General features: G+C 41.0%; 1 protein-coding gene across 2 annotated transcripts in view; it reads left to right on the top strand.

Annotated features, from left to right (window-relative positions):
• Positions 1-2,614: 2,614 nt before the first annotated feature.
• kcnd2 (potassium voltage-gated channel, Shal-related subfamily, member 2) overlaps positions 2,615-20,319 on the top strand; it is a 145,641-nt gene continuing 127,936 nt past the window's right edge. The window contains exon 1 of one of the 2 annotated variants that reach the window (XM_027151468.2): positions 2,615-4,825. In XM_027151468.2, the coding sequence (XP_027007269.1) occupies positions 3,714-4,825 (1,112 nt within the window). In that variant the 5' untranslated portion in view covers positions 2,615-3,713. The remainder of the gene's footprint in view (positions 4,826-20,319) is intronic. The other variant, XM_027151469.2, reaches the window with a different exon arrangement.

Here is a 20,319-nt window from a genome sequence, read left to right as displayed (position 1 = left end):
CAATCTTCTTGTCTCGTGTTTGTTATTGATTTTTACAAGCTGTGGTGATGATGGGATCATTTAACTGTGACTTGTCTCACCGTCAGAAACAGGCACTTACAGCAGCTCTTCAGTCAGAGGTGTGAGGAGTGCAGTCACTTCCCAGCCTCTGTGATGGTTAAAAGACGGCATATGTTTGCATACACATCTGGCCCACGGGACTGAAATAGATTTACTGGTAACCATGGTGACACCACAGGCTATCACATTTTTGTCGACTTCGCCAACAGCCTGAGACGGAAAGATGTTAAACACAACTAAAAATTTTGGTTCATTATAATAAAGAACATTTGGATATGTATTATAGGTGACTAAATACACTAGCAACTAAATACACTGGGAAAGTTTCACTGTAACCTTCACCAATTAATCTTCCTCACAAAGGCTCGTATTTTTACACTCGTTTTTGTGTGCAGGCAAAAAATGAGCAATTATAGCGTTGACATTTCAGTGGTGAGGTGTAAGTGTGGAATAAAGCATGAGTGCTGAGCTGGTGGACATATTTCATTTAAACACATTGAGACAGAAGAGCTGGAATTAATTCATGCTGCTGTGTGGTATCTCTATTCTCTCTCTCTCTCTCTCTCTCTCTCTCTCTCTCTCTCTCTCTCTCTCTCTCTCTCTTACCCTGCGGTTATACTAACTCATGTTGCTTGTACTTTGTTTCTGGTGATTCTGGAGTAAGTGAAGTTTTTGTGGTTTGTGGTCATGTAACATTCAGTCAGCAGTTCCCATGTGAAAAAAAATCCACAGAATGAAGATTTACTGGCTTCATGCAACACCAGTTAATATTGTTTAACTTCATGAGACAAGTTAATCAAAGTTTACTACAGTACCATCATGAGTAAAGATGAGCAAGCTTCAAGTATGACATGAGAGCTTACATACTGTACACCAGCTTCATTACAGATGCTAGTTAAGATTTACAAGCTTCATGCCACGTGTGAGTTAAGATTTACAAGCTTCATACAAGACATTTAGATAATTAAGACAAGTGTGACATGAGATTTACATAAGATTTATTAGCTTCATATATGACTCTTTGCCCTCTATAATGCTAGTCTCTGTCTCTGTCTCTCTCTGTATATGTACTATTTATTCTCTCTCAGATTCTCTCAATTTCTTGAAAAACAACTTGACTTTTATACCTCTTTTAATCTGGAAAATCTCTCTCTCTCTCTCTCTCTTTCAATTTCCCTACTACTTCCGCTCATCATTTCAACATTAACCTAGTAACTTCTTTTTTTTCTGCCTCTTTCTTTCTTTTTCTTTTCACATACACGCACTCTGGCGCAGCTGTGCTGGCTTGAAGCTCAGTCAGCCTTAGCAAAATGGCTCAACTCCACTGGGAATCGGGGATGAAGGAGAGGAAATTCTCCAGAGACGAGTTTGTGCACAAATCATAGAAACCTGGAGTCAGTCACAGGAAAATGCTCAGTTGATTTCACATCTCCTGACCATTGTGCTGATGGATCCAGGTTCATCATGTCAGTGAGCCTCAGGTTTGTTTGGTTACCGTCAAAGTTTAATAATAAACCGGTTTCCTTTCAGTAAAGTCCATTGTTTTAACATGTTCCTCTTATTTATTCATTCATTTATTATTTTTAATTGCTTATTTTTTTGCACATAAGGCTCTGCATGTGCTTGTGTGTTCCCTTCGGCACTTCTCACAATGGGATTGAAATTTAGCGGATAAGCTCAATTAGATGTGTACATTAGGGAAAACAGCAAAACTTTAAAAGACTTACAGTAGACACTGTGAATATTCAATGCTGAAGAAACATTAGAATACATAAATATTACAATGAACAATAAGCCGTAAAATGGTGTCTTGAAGTGTGTATTCCTTTTATACCACAACAATATTCCAAAAGGTTAAGCAATAAAGGCAATCATTTGGACCTGAACCATAATACTTCCGCCACAATGCTTCATGGTTAGGATGAAGAATTTCCTCTGTTTGTATATCATCTGCCCCACAGGTGAAGGTCAAACTCTTTTTAAATGGTTTTCTAACCTTTTATAGCATGCTGATGGATAGTTTTACTCAAATTATTAGATCAATTGGGATTTATTTATCTACTTGATAAAAAGCCATCTAGCGTGCCCTTCTAGTGTCGAACACATCATGCAGTGCCCTATAGGGTGAACATGTGCCTGAAAAAAAATGCTGCAATGCCCTATAGGGTGCAGGAATTATGTTAGACAAAGTGATGAATTGTCCAAGTGGGTGCCTTTATAGTGAACATGTGATGCTGTACTGTATATATAAACATGATAAAGTGCCATAATGGGTGTCCTCCCACAGAGAAAAGAAATATGCAGCGCCTTCCTGAGATGGCTCTATAGCAAAAGAAAAAACCTGTGTTCTTCTTCGTCATCATCATCATCATCTTCTACTACTACTATTATTATTATTATTATTATTATTATTATTATTATTATTATTATTATTATTATTATTATCTCCTCTGGGACCTGTCTCCATCTAGCGGTCCTTTGCATCGCTTCCTCACCGTGTAAATATCCGCAAACCCATCGCGCTTTTGGCTCAGGTTGCGCATAATCCTGCCGCTTCCCCTCCCTTTTACTTCCCCGTTTCATTACACATTTTACATTTTTTACATCAGTTTGGGGAAAAATAGAAACGATTTCAAGCACTTGCTCGTCCCTAAAGCTGGTCTTCATTCTCCCACCCTTTGCGTTTTCAAAACTAACGCGCACGCCGCACAGTTCCTCAAGAGCTCCATTCTTCCCGCAGGAGGAACCCGGTGTGTGGAACACGTGACTCTCCAGAAGCCACAGAGCAGCTCACGCTCCCGCCGCATGCGTGCATCTCTCTACCGGAGTCTCCAGCTTCAGTCCGATCATTTGTTGCTGCTCAGCCATAAACCCTGTACTGTTTTCTTTTTTTTCCTCCTCTTCTTGTCTCGACGCGTTTGCTTTTCCATTACGGATTTTTTCTTTTTTCTTGTCGCTGTGAGAGTGAATGGAGTAGAATGCAGTGGTGACAGATGCGAAGAAGCAGATAGCATTATTTTGTCCATGCATACATCCTGAGCACACTTTTATCAGGGTGGTCTTCTGCATATGGACCACTGGCACACTGCGTTCTGGCACCGCGGAGTGCATCTCTAACAGCATGCGAGCGCTTGGCTGACTACATCTGAACCGATGCCTGAGACTGACTGAGTGGTGAACTTGTTGCTGCAGAGCGCAGAACAATATTTGGGAGACTTTTCTGAATTTTGGTTTGTTCTTTTTTTTTTTTTTTTTTAGTTCCAAGAAAACAGCAGAGTCAGTCGAGGAGTACAGTTAATGTCAAGTCTATACACTGTTACTATTTTTAAGAACGACCGTGTTTTTATGTAGGTAAGACTGTTTTCTGGTTTGAAAAGCCCCAGATAAAGTGCAAATGCCGGCAACGTACTGAGCTGTTCACTGAAAAAGTGAAAGGAATTCGATTTACGCACAGACACGATTTCAAACTGATCGATTTCTCTCCTTCGGTCTGTCGTATAGCACGTTTAGCTGTATAATTTTCCAGGCGTTTATTTTTTGCGTCTTTTCCACAGATGTCCATTTACTTTTTCTTGGATCTCTGAGCAGGAAACTAAGCGCCGAATCGACCGGACAAGCTTGGACGAGCTTGCGCTACAGCTTGCGAGGTCAGCATGGCGGCCGGCGTTGCAGCCTGGTTACCCTTCGCCCGTGCCGCGGCTATAGGGTGGATGCCGGTGGCGAGTGCTCCTATGCCAGCTCCACCACGGGAGAAGAGACGCGCGCAGGACGGCCTAATCATCCTAAACGTGAGTGGCAGTAAGTTTCAGACGTGGCGGAACACGTTGGAGCGGTACCCGGACACACTGCTGGGCAGCACGGAGCGCGACTTCTTTTACCACGAGGAGACTAACGAGTACTTCTTCGACCGCGACCCGGACATCTTCCGACATATTTTGAATTTTTATCGCACCGGGAAGCTGCACTACCCGCGCCACGAGTGCATCTCTGCGTACGACGAGGAGCTAGCGTTCTTCGGGATCATCCCCGAGATTATTGGAGACTGCTGCTATGAAGAATATAAAGACCGACGGAGAGAGAACGCTGAGCGTATTCAAGACGACGAGGACAGCGATAACAACAAAGACCTCGTGCCGCCGGACATGACGTTCCGCGAATCCATGTGGCGCGCTTTTGAGAACCCGCACACCAGCACCATGGCCTTGGTGTTCTATTACGTGACGGGTTTCTTCATCGCTGTGTCGGTCATGGCCAACGTAGTGGAGACGGTGCCTTGCGGCATGACGCCAAACCGCGCCAAGGAATTATCCTGTGGTGAGCGTTACGCGCTCGCCTTTTTCTGCCTGGACACGGCCTGCGTCATGATCTTCACCGTCGAGTACCTGTTGCGCCTGATCGCTGCACCCAGCAGGTATAAGTTTGTCAAAAGCGTAATGAGCATCATCGACGTTGTGGCCATCATGCCTTACTACATCGGCCTGGTCATGACAGACAACGAGGATGTGAGCGGCGCCTTTGTCACCCTCAGGGTCTTCCGAGTTTTTCGGATTTTCAAGTTCTCACGCCACTCGGCCGGCCTGCGCATTTTGGGCTACACGCTGAAGAGCTGTGCTTCCGAGCTGGGATTCCTGCTCTTCTCCCTCACTATGGCCATCATTATCTTCGCCACCGTTATGTTCTACGCCGAGAAAGGATCGAACTCGAGCAAGTTCACCAGCATCCCTGCGGCCTTCTGGTACACCATCGTCACCATGACCACTCTGGGGTAAGTGCGTTGATGAGCGGTTGTGTATTTCTCGAGCGCGCGCCGTGTGTTTGTGTGTGCGTGCGCGCACATTAACAACATTCAGTTCTTGGCTTTTCGGGTTTATATGTGACAAGAAAGAACCACGTTTCTGAAACTCGAATGCCCTCGAGATAATCCGGCCTCATGGGAAATTATCCAACTGATTCAAAGTAATATCACTGCGTCTGCACTGGGGCAAAAATTTTTGAGCTTTAAATAGGATGTATGTGAAAGATCTGGGAGAATCAATAATATGATAAAACTCAAAACACACCCTCTTTTCGCGCTCTCTCTCTCTCTCTCTCTCTCTCTCTCTCTCTCTCTCTCTCTCTCTCACTCACACACACACACACACACACACGCACTGCACCTCACCACTCTTCAGTCGCCTCATACACTCTGCAAGGTCGAGCGCTTATACACAAAACGGATGCGTTTGCCTTTTTAGCACTTTGTAACTTGTGGCCATTTGTAGTATTGCTGTAACTGCATTCCCCACATCATGACACAGCCAAGAGACAGCTGTAACAAGACATGGAGCTATTTCAGTAAGAATCCCATATGGATTGTGTTTTGTTGCTCTGTGCGTCAGGGCGCTCTCCGTGGTGCTGAAGCGTCTTGTAGTTCTGAAACGCTTTACCGCTCATTGCCCGGCGGCTTTACTTACTCACAAACCAGGAGATTTCCACGCGCCCACGCAGGCGTTGAGTCACCCTCTGGGCCAATCATCAAACTGTGCGCTCCGACACTCAGGCGGCGCTTTGATCAGCGCGCATTGGAAGCGCAGTGCGGCTGCTGTCATAACACGAGCTGCAAATGACAGTGCGCCAGGGCCAAGATGACAGACTACTCATAACGGGTCAGCGGGCTGTAATTCTCATTTAAAGCCTTTGAATGTTTAGCTCATTGAAGTGTGCATGTTCGTGCTGCTGACACAGGTTTTTTTTTCCTACCTCATATCTATCTGGCTTCCTGTATTTTCTACATTTTGTCATCTGATTGCTGTTACAACTGTGCCATGGCTTTAAATTCTATTTGATTTTAAATTATGCGAGACAGAATCAGATAGAATTGCTGTCTCCAGGGTCTCAGGTTCGATCCTGAGCTAGTGTTACTCCTCCTGTAGAGATTCACATGTTCTCCATGTGTTCAGGATGGTTTCCTCCAGATTCTCTGGTTTTCACTGTCCTTACTGATTTCCCACAAGCCTGATGAGGATAAAAACTTTTTGAATCAATTAATGACTGTGTCATTTTGCTTCTTCAAAACCAGTGGTACAGGTTTATTTGGTGCACAGTGAATGACACTTACACAAGACATTTGCATCACATAAGTGGCCATCTGTTCCACTTCACATCACATGCACTTCATAAGCAACACTGTTACAACATCACGCTTCAGGTTTAGAAAATGTATGTCTTTATTCTGGCCATAGATATAGCAGTAACTAAAAAGCATAGTGTGACTGTAGTCAGTTCACCTTCACACATGACACGAGACAATGGGACACTACAGGCACGCAGCATATTTAAGATACCCATTATTGTGTGTAAGATGTGCGAGTATTATTACCATATGAGCTCTGACCTTCAGCTACAGCTGCACATAATTATATCATCATTTTGTAACTTATGGACACAATAGTATGAATGTATCAGAGTTTAAAGCACAAACCAGACATCTTATGTAGCTGGTGTTATACCGATCAATAGCTCAGAAATAATCATATGAACATTTAAGAAATGACAATTTTAAGTGTCTAACATTTGTAATGCTCTTTAGGCTTTCTATGAATATTAAACATAGTAAACATAAGAATGTGTCAGAATTGTAAATGGTGGCTGGAAAGTTGCTCTATAGTTTAAATAATGGTTCATGTTGATAAAACAGGCAATGATATTTCGAGTTTCATTTTGTACAGCTGATAGGCTGACAGGTCTGATATGGATATGTTGAAAATAATGATGAGAGTGAAAGAGAAGAGAAAACAGGAGGGAGAACTCTGAAACTGTGAGAATGATCAAAGAGGATTGCCACATTTCATTGTGCACAGTGAAAGCATTTCCTGGCTGTCAGATTGGATGATATCAGTAAAGGAAAAGCAATTATTGTTCCACACTCAGCGTTGAGTTAATGGCAGGAGTGTGTGTTTTTGTGTGCTTGTGCAAGTGTGTTGGTCTTCCTCACTTGGGAGGGGGAAGTGACTCACAAGGGCTGGCTTCTAATGAACTGTGTCTTCCAAACAGCCTCACAGCTGCAAGACCTCCTTACTGCAGCCCCTCCTTTCATCTGCCTTGCACCCAGCCTGATCACAGTGCACCATTACTTCGTTCAGACCTTCTTTTCCTCTAGTTCCTCGGCACCCATAGCGAAGGCTGAGAAATAAAGATGAGGCAGACACTGCATCAAGGCACTAAACCTCTAAATCAGGAGAATTCAAACTTTAGGTGTAAAATAAAACCCCACCACAGCACGGCTTTATGAGAATAGAAAGCATTCAAATAGTGGCTGTAAATGTGTACACTAACAATTTGTCTATTTATTAGAGGCATAAAGGATTTTCCCCTAAAATTCCCCCAACTTATAATTTGCTGTCCGTTTATATATGCCATGAAAAGGCACATGAAATCTAGTCACTTGTTTTCTGTGCAATTTGTCTGTCCAATCAAACGAGGACACATAACTGTATATAGTGTTTTATGGTTTTCTTTATGGATTTGAAGAAATCACGGCACAAATCTAATTACAGGCTTGAAAACGGTGTCAAATTGGAGAATGAATTGATTTTATAGAAATCACAGATTCAATAGACCTACACTCTGTACATCTGCTCGTTCAGGAAATTATCCAAATCATGCAGGTCTTGTCTGCTGTTGTGCCTCATTTTTGATATATTGTGCATTCTGAGATGCTCTTTTTCTCAACCAGTTGCTATTAGTTACTGTACTATAAAGTTCCCTTGAGCAAGAAGCAGGTTGTCCTCTTTTGCCCTTTAACATCAATAGTTTTTTGCTTAAAGGCTTTTTAATGAAATTGAAGGAATAATTGGATGAACCCAGCGGATACTTACTTTTATTATATATATATCTTGATATATCTTTATGTAATGCACTGCTCAATCCTAATAACGGTCGAGCTATTGATGGCTATTACATTTTAGCTATCATGTCGTATATCTTGGCTGGCTGTCACTCCTAAAAACCATGGGAGCAGTAAATATAAAATACAAGGATGGATTGTGATTTCCACCACAAAAATCACTCAACAGGTTCTTGCCTCCGTTATCATTTTCTCCCAACAGAAAAAAAAAAGCTCTACACTTCACGGCATTTTAACATTTCTCCATAAGGCCAGAATTCACACCAGAGTTGTATATCAGCTTGCTCCATCTTAGATCTAGTGTTATGTCTTATTCTTGGCAGCAGTCCACTCCATCTCTTCAGTTAATACAGCATGACACTGTTTTTAGACTGTTGCTCCCAGACCTCTTAGAAGATCAGAGTGGGAGAAAGCGTAGAATCTTTAAAGGCAATAGAGCAGCCCATCAATGCCCTCGTCTGAAAGTTAATCCATTACACTTTCACACATTTCTGAGCTCTCATTCTAATCCTAACCCACTTCAGAAGCACCAAAAAAAAGAGAAGGTACTGCCGTTACTAAGCGCCTTTGCCCTCTCACGGATCTTCAACACGTATCACTTCTTAACATTATGTTTACACAGCGGAGTGTGTAGTTGGCAAGACTTTGTAAGATAGAGGCAAAAGGAATAGAAACTATACAGTGTGCAGTAGTGCGTTCACTCAAGCAGTGGACTTTTCTCATTCTCGTAACTGCATGGCTTGTTTATGACTTTCAGCTTAATTACAGATCAGTTTGGAGTATAATAAGTCATTAAGCTGAGATCATATTCAGTATAACGAATGTGTTTTGAGAAATGTGGCATTTGGTTTAAGATGAAATTAGAGTGATCAGAATGGCTCAAATATGACAAGGCTGGTGGAAGGTATTAGCAATTGCACCTTTTCATTCATTCATTCATTTTCTGCCACTTATCCGAACTTCTCGGGTCACGGGGAGCCTGTGCCTATCTCAGGGAGTGCCAACCCATCACAGGGCACACACACACACTCTCATTTACTCTCACACAATCACACACTACGGACAATTTTTCCAGAGATGCCAATCAACCTACCATGCATGTCTTTGGACCGGGGGAGGAAACCGGAGTACCCGTAGGAAACCCCCAAGGCACGGGGAGAACATGCAAACCCCACACACACAAGGCGGAGGCAGGAGCACCTTTTCTTAAGATTTTTAAAAGAAAATAACAAAGATCAACCGCAGAGATTCCTGTAATTAACCTCAGCTTCCCATAAACGAGTAAATTAAAATCGAGCCAAATTATTTGGGACAGATTCAGTTTCTTTACCTTCTATTTAGCATGGTGCAACACGAGTGCTGTGGAAATGCAAGGATGTAGTTTACTCCTCACTTATCTAACCCTAGATTTGCACCCCGGAGAATTGAATCACAAGGCGAAATGTGTTTTGACTGCTGCTTTACCCGAAAGCAAACATTAGCTTATTTGTAATTGTGTGTTCATGCTGTGAGACATAATACCCAGGAACTGTGTGAAGGTTTATCAGGTGTTCTTGGCAAGCTGTTCTGTTGATGAGAGATATAAAGCAGAGCTCTGTTGGATAAGACCCAGATGTTTTACTGTCATGCAAGAGCTATTCCCATTGCTAAAACTACTCTATCCGGTCATCAGTCGTCTTGATAACGCCTCTGCATACGCACTAGATAAAAGCTTTGCCGGCTAGTGATACGTCTTCCATGAGATAGAACGATGCTTCGAATCTTCTTTCTATTGTAGAAGCAAGATAGCTACAGTACTGTAAGACAGGGTCTCGGCAAAAGGTGACCTGAGTTGTTGTTGTTGTGTTTTTTTTATCTCGTCTCATGATTTCTGGGAAAGCGACGTTCCAGGCTCCACATTCTTTTAGTAGGGTTTCATACACAACACCAATGCATTAGAAAAGAAATATGAAACAATAGGATACAGTATAAATACACGCAGTTAGGTTGCCAGTGGTGGCTCAAGCGGTTAAGGGTCTGGGTTGTTGATCGGAGGATCCTGATTCAGGCCCCAGCACTGCCAAGCTGCCACTGTTGGGCCAGTGAACAGGGCCATTAGCTCTTCTTGCTCCAGGGTCACTGTATCATAGCTGCCCCTGTGCTCTGACCCCAACCCCCTTAGTTGGGATATGCAAAGAAAAGAATTTCATTGTGCCGTAATCTATATGTGGCGATAATAAAAAAGCTTCCATTCCCTACAATTCATTCATAATTCATTATTTCATTCATCCATGCATTCATAATTAATTCAATTCATGTTCTGGGTTATTGATCAGAAAGCCAGGGTTCATGCCCCAGTACAGCCAAGCTGCTGCTGTCGGCTCCTTGAACAAGGCCCGTAACCCTTTCAGCTCCAGGGTGTGGTATCATACTGTAGCTGACCATACACACAGCCAAATTTCTGAGATCGGATATTAAAAGGAAATCATTTCACTGTGCTGTAATGCATATTCGGCAAAAATAAAGGCTTATAATCCTTATCCAAATCAAACAGATATCTTCTAATGTTGTGCCTAGAGTTTTGACATGTTGTGTACGCTGTTCTTCTCACCAGTGTTCAGAGTTGGAGTTACTGTACCATACTGGTGTTGCCTTTCTATCAGCATGAAGCAATACACACCATACACTTACACTCTTCACTGTGTTACCTGCTGCCTGTGTATGAATTTTAGAAAACTATACTTTGATAAAAATGTTTTTTTTCCCTAACTGGACGTATACTCTGTTTAACAGTTAAAACTTCTAGTGAATTTTTAATATGTTGAAATATAAATCTCACAGCATGGGCTAGTGAGTGTTGCATTCACTAAATTCCAGGGGTTTCGTTACCAAAAAAGTGGGTGGGTTTCTGGAGGTCTTGGAAAAATGCCCTCTTTCAAAAAAAAAAAAAAAAAGAGCATACCTACGATGGTTAATGAAGGACAAAACAGTCATACAGGTAGATTTTATATTTTATATCTATTATCTATTAAACAAGCAAAAACTCTAGTCATGGTTAGGGTTAGATTATCAAATAGGCCACGCCTGCCCGATGACGCAATATCTGTTACGCTGTTCTGAAATCCCTGGAAATAAGTGCATCCCTAGTGAGTGTACTACTGTGAAATGAGGCTTGTTTGTTTACAAAGTGTTTACTGTTTGTATTTATTGACTTCTGTATTGTCGACCGTTATCGTCTATCCATTTTTTTTTTTTCATAATAAGTGTAGCACTATGTTTTTGGTGAATTATATTTCCTTCCTGATATTAAATTTGGATGTCTACCTGATTTCCACTTAACATTTTAGTCTTCTCTGAAGCCTGGTTTTTTCAACCCCAGCATCAAAGTTTAATTCTTTAAATAGAGCAAATAAGCCCTAGCATGCATGAACCTGGTCTGAACACCTCTCATCCTTCCTAATAGAGTCATTTCTGGACAGCTCGATTAAATCAACGTTACTATAATTCACTTATTCGCTGTCAAATGCATCAATTACGTGAGCAGCTATAACAGTTAAAGTCATGCAGACAATATGAGAACGATGATAAGAGAATATATGAGCAAGAGGAAAGAAGAAAGTGAGACATGCATTAAGCACATCAGGTGCATATGATGTATGTTTTAAATTAAATGTCACTTGCATTTGTCCTATATTCATCCATCACTCTGGAATAAGCCATATATGCAGTAGATCTTGTCTCTGTGTCTGACTCTCTGTCACCTGTTATCTGTTTCTTCCAATAGGCTTTACAGTCACTCTGCTGCAGGGTTCATAAAGTGACATAAAGTAGGCAGATTAGAGAGAGCAGGATGGACTAAACGTGCGTTCATCCCAGTTTTATTAACGTCCGCTAGGTCAGAATAGGTCAGCGGAAAAGGTGCTGAATGCTCAATTCTGATTGGTCATAAGGCACTTTATAATTACAGTGGCGCTGACGGTAGCTTTAGCTGCAAGGTTCATACAATATGTTTCTATAGTAACAGAGACCGAGTTCACTATGGTTTTAAAAACATTTGCAGTACTTGATCCGGTGACTTTTCTTTTTCTTGTCATGCTTATTTGTTATTCTTTGGAAGGTGTTTCAGTGTCAAGGGTAAAGATGTTTACTTCTGATGATGGAATTACTTCAGAACAGTTGGATATGTAGTTTCTTGGTTTATAGCTGTTTTAATGTATGCAATAACAGGGACTTTTTGTTCAGATGTTCCACAACATTAAACCTAACAAGATATGGGGGAAAATACATATTTTTTAAATAATAAAGTACAATTGTGGCAAACTGTCGTGAAAGAGGAATAAAACATTTCGATCACATTGTAGCAGTAACTCGGCGGGTTAGCCGTTGCACAACATTACATTTACATTTATGACATTTGGCTGGTTACTTATCCAGAGCGACTTACAGAAGTGCTTTGAAGACTCAGTGAATATATCCTGGTACTGGTTCACTAGGTCACAGACTAAGAATACCATCAATCTAGAAGCTCTGTTTGGAAAGAAAACAGCTAAAATAAGCAAAGAGACAAGTTTTAGTGCTAGTTCAAGTGTTTCAGGAAGAGAGAGGCTTTAAATATGGTAGTCAGTGACTCGGTTGTTCAGACATCCAGATGCCAGAATAGCGAAGAGTGTTCTGTAGTCTAGCAAACTACCACGTCTGGACAGGTAACCCTGCTGGAAAACTGCTAAAGAAATAATACACAATGGGTTATATTGGAGTTACATGTTCTCCCCATGCCTCGGGGGTTTCCTCCGGGTACTCCGGTTTCCTACCCCGGTCCAAAGACATGCATGGTAGGGTGATTGGCATCTCTGGAAAATTGTCCGTAGTGTGTGAGTGAATGAGAGTGTGTGCCCTGCGACTGGCTGGCACTCCGTCCAGGGTGTATCCTGCCTTGATGCCCGATGACGCCTGAGGCTCCCTGTGACCCGAGAAGTTCGGAAGTGAGTGAGTGAGTGGGTGGGTGGGTGGGTGGGTGGGTGGTTTATATTGGATACTGGATATATTGGGTGTAAGGGTGTCTGCCGTACAGAGTAAATGTAAATATCATCCCATAGTTAATTAATTTCCTTCAAACAACACATCTTGTCATGATTCAGACTTTATCATGATTCATACCCAATCCATACTAAAATTTAGAGTACAATTAAGAATGGACATATTGCACAGAAAGCTTGGTTAGGTCTTGGTTCCTTCAGAGGTAGCACGAGCAGTCAGTCCTGAGATCTCTGGAGTCATTCTACGGTTAGGGCACAGGGTACAACGTGAAAGGGGTTCATTAGAGTGTCTCACAAGGTGTTCTGGTGTGAGATTACCCTCATTAGCACACCCTGATTAGCCTGGGCATCAAGAGACATGGTCCACAGCAAGGTAATAATCCCATTTGTATTATTGATAACCTGCCAGAGACTCTTATCCCGAGAGGCTGAAACATGAAACAAATGTCAGGATGCAGGATTTAAAATGGGTAATTTTGTTGTAAACATTCCTACAATGGTTACAAAGCAGTCCCATGAGCAAGATTCCTCACATTAGGTAATGATGACGTTTCCTATTGAAAGTACTACAACCTCTCCAGGGACAGATCATTTTGTTCAGGCCATTTGAATAGCTGCCTCACTGGCTGAATAAAAGGAGATACTAAATAATTATAAAGACAGCTAATTCTAAAAAGACATGATGTACAGAAAAATAAACAGATTATTGAATAAATAATAACAAATATTTATCGAATTATCGAATTATCTTCAACCATGAGTCTGTCTATATACTTGTACTTGCTCTTGACATGAAATCACTCCATGTTTTTATTAGCAATCAGCTACGATTACAATAAAGAACAAATTTCTAATACTACAACTTCTTCCAGTCAGCAGTTAGTTATATCGAGCGAGTATTTTATACGTTCGTCCAAAATAAAAGTTCTCCCTCGGTCCCTTTGCTACTGTTTAATCTCATGTGAGGATCTTTTTGTGAAACCTTGTAATAGCAAGTTGTGAGTTGACAGTACTCGAATTAGCTTTAGCTTAAAATGATTGGTATCATTTTCATATTGTTCGTTTACTGGAAATTTCATTTACTATGACACATTAACCGCCTACCTAGATTAGCTAGCTTAGCAAGTTGTGTTTGATGCAGCAGATGTTGATCCTGTTGCCATTGTTAGAGTAATACAAAAGAGGTAATGGTACTAACTGTCCTGTCCATTGTCCATCACCAACATGTAAACAAAACACTTATAGAATGAGCATGGGGCAATGTTATTCCTGCCCCAATGAGCATCAGCGTCAGCACTTGTTTCAGTGCTTGACAAAATGTAACCACAATCTATCTTCTAAAAGTCTTCTCCGCATGTCTAGGAGAGCGATGTTTCAGGCTCCACATGTTATGAGTTGTATTTTATTCAGAGCACCAATATAACTGACATACAATCTGTACACCTGCTCATTCATGCAGACACCGGACAAAAGCTTTTTGAAATACGGACTCTTGCTGTTACAGCCCATCTGCCTCGAGTATTGACGTGTTGTGCATTCTGAGATGCGCTTCTGAACATCATGAGTAACGTACTGCAAAAATCAGCATCTGTTAGCTTGTTTCCGTTCCAGTTTTTAACCGCTAGGTGCAATAATAACTCTGCTGTGCTAACTAAGGTGGTGAGTAGGATGCTCTGCAATTGTGCAACATCTAAATATGTGTGTGTATAAATGTGATTTCTTTCATTTCAGAAATGACCTTTATTTTAGGTCTTTTTAGGTTTACATGCTGAAACCGTTACTTTTGAGTCCGGATCCTCTCAAGGTGTTGGCGTAGGAAGTGTCTCATTTGGCTTGCTCATTAGCATCAACATCTACATGTCTGGATTTCTGTAAAGTTGTTTTGTGACAAGATCTATTGTTAAAACGGCTATATAGACTACACTGGATTACCATAGTGACAAAAGTTCAATAGATACAGTATTAATGTAATAATGATATGACTGACGTTTGCTGACGGCTGCAAAAAAAATTCTAGCAATCATGCAGAATATGATGCTAAACAATATCCCATGCTTGCTTTGTGCCAGAATTAAGATGATCTAATTAGCAGATGCTTAGGGAAAATTGTAGCTCAGTGGACCAGAAAGTAGTGTTGATCTGTAACACCTCAAGGCTTGAGATCACATTCTGTGTGGAGTTGCACATGTTCTTACTGTGCCCACGTAGGTTCCCTTTGCGTTCATCTGATTTGTCCCACCATCCCAAAACATAACAGATTGTCTGCTTTAAATTGCACCCTGGTGAGTGATGGATTGGCTTCCCAATTCCTGTCTTGTTTTTGCCTCGCAGCTACTCAAGCTTTTTTTTTTTTTTTTTTTTTGTAATTATCTTTCGATGTCTTTTATTCTAAATTCAATCTGAAGGATGATTGTTCCCATGACGGCGACATGTAGACTATTAGATGTATGTTGGTCTTCACAGGATTAGATGGGTTCTAGATATCCAAAAGACTCATGTGTTAGTTCAGTCGTGGTAGCACAGAGAGAACATAATGAAGTAATTAAAGTCTCTTTGTCATGCGGAATAATCCCTGCGGTGCTCGCGTGTGACTGCACGACTGTTCATCCATCCGTATGACTCCTGCACCACCACTGAGAGCCTAAATAGGCTTTTTCTCACTTTCTCAAGTGTTTTGGGAAATATAATCAATCACAATGAAGTTTAAAGAATTTTATTTTGTTTTATCTTCAGTTTCGTACTTTCCCAACTACTCGTGTCACATGTTTTACTACTCTAGTGCTGCAATTGAGCTTGAATGTGGTACTTTTTTTGTTTGTTTTTTTTTTTTTGCTAATGACATATTATTAGCCAACCTGGCGACTACTAAGGCACGAAGGTCTGATGTTGTCAAATTGCTGAAGCACTGCTTTCATGACAAGCTGATATAGAAAAGTTAAAGTCTGCAGGTAACACAATTAGGCTACTAAATGATAGTAAACGAGCCAATGTACAGCATAGAACAATGTTCATTTAAATAACATGATGAAAGTATTCAGGATTGGGGTTAGGACAAGAAATTATGGAGGGAGTTTTCACAGTGTGAAGATAAAATCATTGTTCTGTAGTAATAATTAGAATAAATGACAGGATAAGTGAAGCTTTCGTTTGTCATTTGACTCTTTGTGTCCTCTATAAGACAAATCATTTCATTCATCTTCTCTAACTGCTTTATACTGGTCAGAGTCACCTTGGATCTTATCCCAGGAAGACTAAAGCAAGACAGTCACACCTACACACCTACAGGGATAATTTAAAGCCATTATGATTTTAATAGACGTAAGAAGACCTACACGGACACCGAGAGAACATGCAAATCTCTGCAAAGATCGAAATCTGAGCTTAGGATCGGATCCAAGCCTTCGAGCAGTGAGACGGCGGTGCTACCTGCCGTGCCATCTCACAGCCTATAACGCAGATTAAGGACCAAATATCAGATCGTTGATGCTTATGAGCTCTTGACATGAGCACATGAGTATTCTTTGACCTTGCAGATTCATGGTATGGTATGTATTCAGACCCCTTTATACATCTCCTTAGGAATCTCCTTTAGCAATGAAAATAATTTACTAACTATTATTACTATTATTACTAGTATTACAGCCTGGAAGATTTGATTTAAAGGTTAAAGATAAACTGCAAAAGTTTTCATTTTATTTATTTTTTTGTAGTTATTATTGGACAGGTTCTAACAGGTGTAAGCAATTTAGAGGATGCAGAATGAAACCGTCTGGCTGTACAGTCGCCCCACAAACAGTGCTTTAACCTGAATGTCTAATGAGGGCACCTAGAGAAGTGTTCAGGAGAGGAATAATGAGGAGGGAGGGAGAGAGAGGGAGAGAGAGAGAGGGAGAGAGAGAGGGAGGGAGAGAGAGGGAGGGAGAGAGAGAGATATGACCTTGGTGCATTCCAAGAAGGAGTGAAAGAGTGTTTTAAAAAAAGCTTGACTGATACATGTGTGTGTGTGTGTGTATACACTCTGTGTGTGTGTGTGTGTATACACTCTGTGTGTGTGTGTGTGTATACACTCTGTGTGTGTGTGTGTGTATACACTCTGTGTGTGTGTGTGTGTATACACTCTGTGTGTGTGTGTGTGTGTATACACTCTGTGTGTGTGTGTGTGTGTGTGTGTGTGTGTGTGTGTGTGTGTGTGTGTATACACTCTGTGTGTGTGTGTGTATACACTCTGTGTGTGTGTGTGTATACACTCTGTGTGTGTGTGTATACACTCTGTGTGTGTGTGTGTATACACTCTGTGTGTGTGTGTGTGTATACACTCTGTGTGTGTGTGTGTGTGTGTGTGTGTGTGTGTACACTGTGTGTCTGTGTGTGTGTGTATACACTGTGTGTGTTTGTGTGTGTATACACTGTGTGTGTTTGTGTGTTTATACACTGTGTGTGTTTGTGTGTGTGTATACACCGTGTGTGTTTGTGTGTGTACACACTGTGCGTGTGTGTACACACTGTGTGTTTGTGTGTGTATATACACTGTGTGTGTGTGTGTGTGTACATTGTGTGTGTGCGTGTGTGTATACACTGTGTGTGTATACACTGTGTGTGTATACACCGTGTGTGTTTGTGTGTGTGTACACACTGTGTGTTTGTGTGTGTATATACACTGTGTGTGTGTACATTGTGTGTGTGTGTGTATACACTGTGTGTGTATACACTGTGTGTATATATGTGTATACACTGTGTGTGTGTACATTGTGTGTGTGTGTGTATACACTGTGTGTATATATGTGTATACACTGTGTGTGTTTGTGTGTGTGTGTATACACTGTGTGTGTGTGTGTATACACTGTGTGTGTGTGTGTGTATACACTGTGTGTGTGTGTGTGTATACACTGTGTGTGTGTGTGTATACACTGTGTGTGTGCGCGTGTGTGTGTATACACTGTGTGTGTGTGTATACACTGTGTGTGTGTGTGTATACACTGTGTGTGTGCGTGTGTGTGTATACACTGTGCGTGTGTGTATACACTGTGTGTGTGTATACACTGTGTGTGTGTATACACTGTGTGTGTGTGTGTGTGTGTGTGTATACACTGTGTGTGTGTATACACTGTGTGTGTGTATACACTGTGTGTGTGTGCGTGTGTGTATATACACTGTGTGTGTGTGTGTGTGTGTGTGTGTGTATACAGTACATTGTGTGTGTGTAGCCTTAGCCATATTTAATACAATCACATAACTTATTTTAAACAGTAATAAGATTGTGTTTGTTTTTCTTCTGTCACTTTGTTGTGCTTTGTGTGAGCAGTTCAGTTGACGAGCCTGAACAAATCACACTTTTTTTCATTGTCAAGGTGAATCTGGTTGGCTGCCTGTTTGTTGATCTGTGTGATTTAGGCACAAATGGAGCGAATCAGTGGAAGGACACTGTGTAACGAGTGCAAGTGAAGCAGAACACTAAGACTCACACATACAGACTTGCACACATGCACACAGATGTACACACACACACACACACACACACACACACACACACATACTAGTCATTAGTGGATATGTGAACTCATGGTTTACTTTAAAAGGGTACACTGAGAAAAAATTCCATTTTAGATTAAACGTTTAAGACTGCCTAGTGCTGCACACACACACACACACACACACACACACACACACACACACACACACACACACACACCTTAGAGGAACTGATCTAATTATCGAAACTCCAGTGTGTTTTCTCTCCTATATTCCTCACACTTTTTTAACTTTTCTAACAGGATCTTCATCTTTCTTCCTCTTCTTGTCTTTTATGTCCAAGAACAATTTCTGCACATAGCTTTATCTACCTTACTCGAGTTTGTCACAGGCTTTACTCCGGACACCCTTCCTGCCGCAACACTACCCTTTTATCTGGGCTTGGGACTTGTATAGAGTCGAGTCATACGCCTTTTGCTACTTGTAGGGATCACAAATGAATACTGTTTCTCAGCCACTATGTATACTGTAATAAACATGTGGTATGGACATGCAAAAAAATTGCCCATTGCATGGGTTTCTTAACTTAGCAATACCATTTGCCTGGGCAAAGTGCCAGCATTGACAACGAGCGAATCAGCGATTAGTAGAGTTCTTGTGTGGGCAGGAAGTGTAACCTTCACACTCAGTGTTCAACATACAATTCAATTTATTCTAATATTCTAATTTTTCTTCATAGTTTTATTTAAGTTTCTTCTATTTAAATAAAGGTGGCATGAGTATTTTGCCTTAACAGCCAATTCTAACCTTAGAACACTAGAATGCTAATGTGTTTTTCCACATGAGATGACTGACATCATGATTCACTTCATACCACAGCAGTAATGAGTTCTTTAACCGATCGGTGTCCATCGATAATAGCTGATGGATCGGTGTTCATTGTTTTACAGAAGAACGTCTGACAGTATTTTAAGAATATGTTGGAATTTAACAATAAGGAACTTTTCTTTTCCAAACTTCGACTACAGATCGGTCGAGTTTGTATCCACTGTAACTGAGAGGATAGGAGCCTGATGTGGTCTTCAGAGGTTGTAACTCATCCACCTTATGGTATGATGTTGTAGTGTGTTCTGAGATGCTTTTCTGCTTACAGCAGTTTCAGCAGTTATTTGAGATAATGTAGCCTTCCGGTCAGCTCAATACAGTCTGGATATTCTCCTCTCATCAACGTGGTGTTTCCATCCACAGAACTATTGCTCACTGGAAGTTTCTTGTTTTTCACACCGCTCTGATTAATCTCTAAGGACTTACTGTACTGTATGTGACTCCTAGGAGATCAACAGTTTCTGAAAAGCTCCATTTGTTGCGCCAATTTGACACCAAAAACTATACAGATGTGAGCTTCAGCATTTTTATGTATACCTTTTTTTTCCCTACCCAATTTAATTAATTAACTAAGCCATGAAGTTGAAATTGAAGAAAAGCATATACTAAGGTGGAGGTTATTTTATTATACCATATAGCAATGGAAACACTACTGTAGGTATGAACCAAGTCTTAACCCATGACCGATATCCAGAGGTAGTGCAGCAATAAACTACATTTTATACTGATCTAGATTGCTCTAATATTTATTTATGATCGATTAACAAAGCTATGTACGCTGGCATGCTATCTAACAGATTCACATAGATGTTTCCTGTGAATTTAAGTAAGACTGGTTGTTTTGAATCCATCGTTGTGTGTGATATTTTTTTTGTCCAATTGAACCAGCAGTAACTGCTCTGTCTTCCCCAACCACAGATGTCCTGCTGTAACTCACGATAAGGTTAGTCATGAGATTAAAGGCAGTGGAGGTCAATGTGGACAGAGGGACGGTAATGGGAGAGT

The sequence above is a fragment of the Tachysurus fulvidraco genome, chromosome 19, assembly GCF_022655615.1.
Source record: "Tachysurus fulvidraco isolate hzauxx_2018 chromosome 19, HZAU_PFXX_2.0, whole genome shotgun sequence".
NCBI lineage: Eukaryota > Metazoa > Chordata > Actinopteri > Siluriformes > Bagridae > Tachysurus > Tachysurus fulvidraco.
This window is presented reverse-complemented; position numbering and strand designations above follow the sequence as displayed.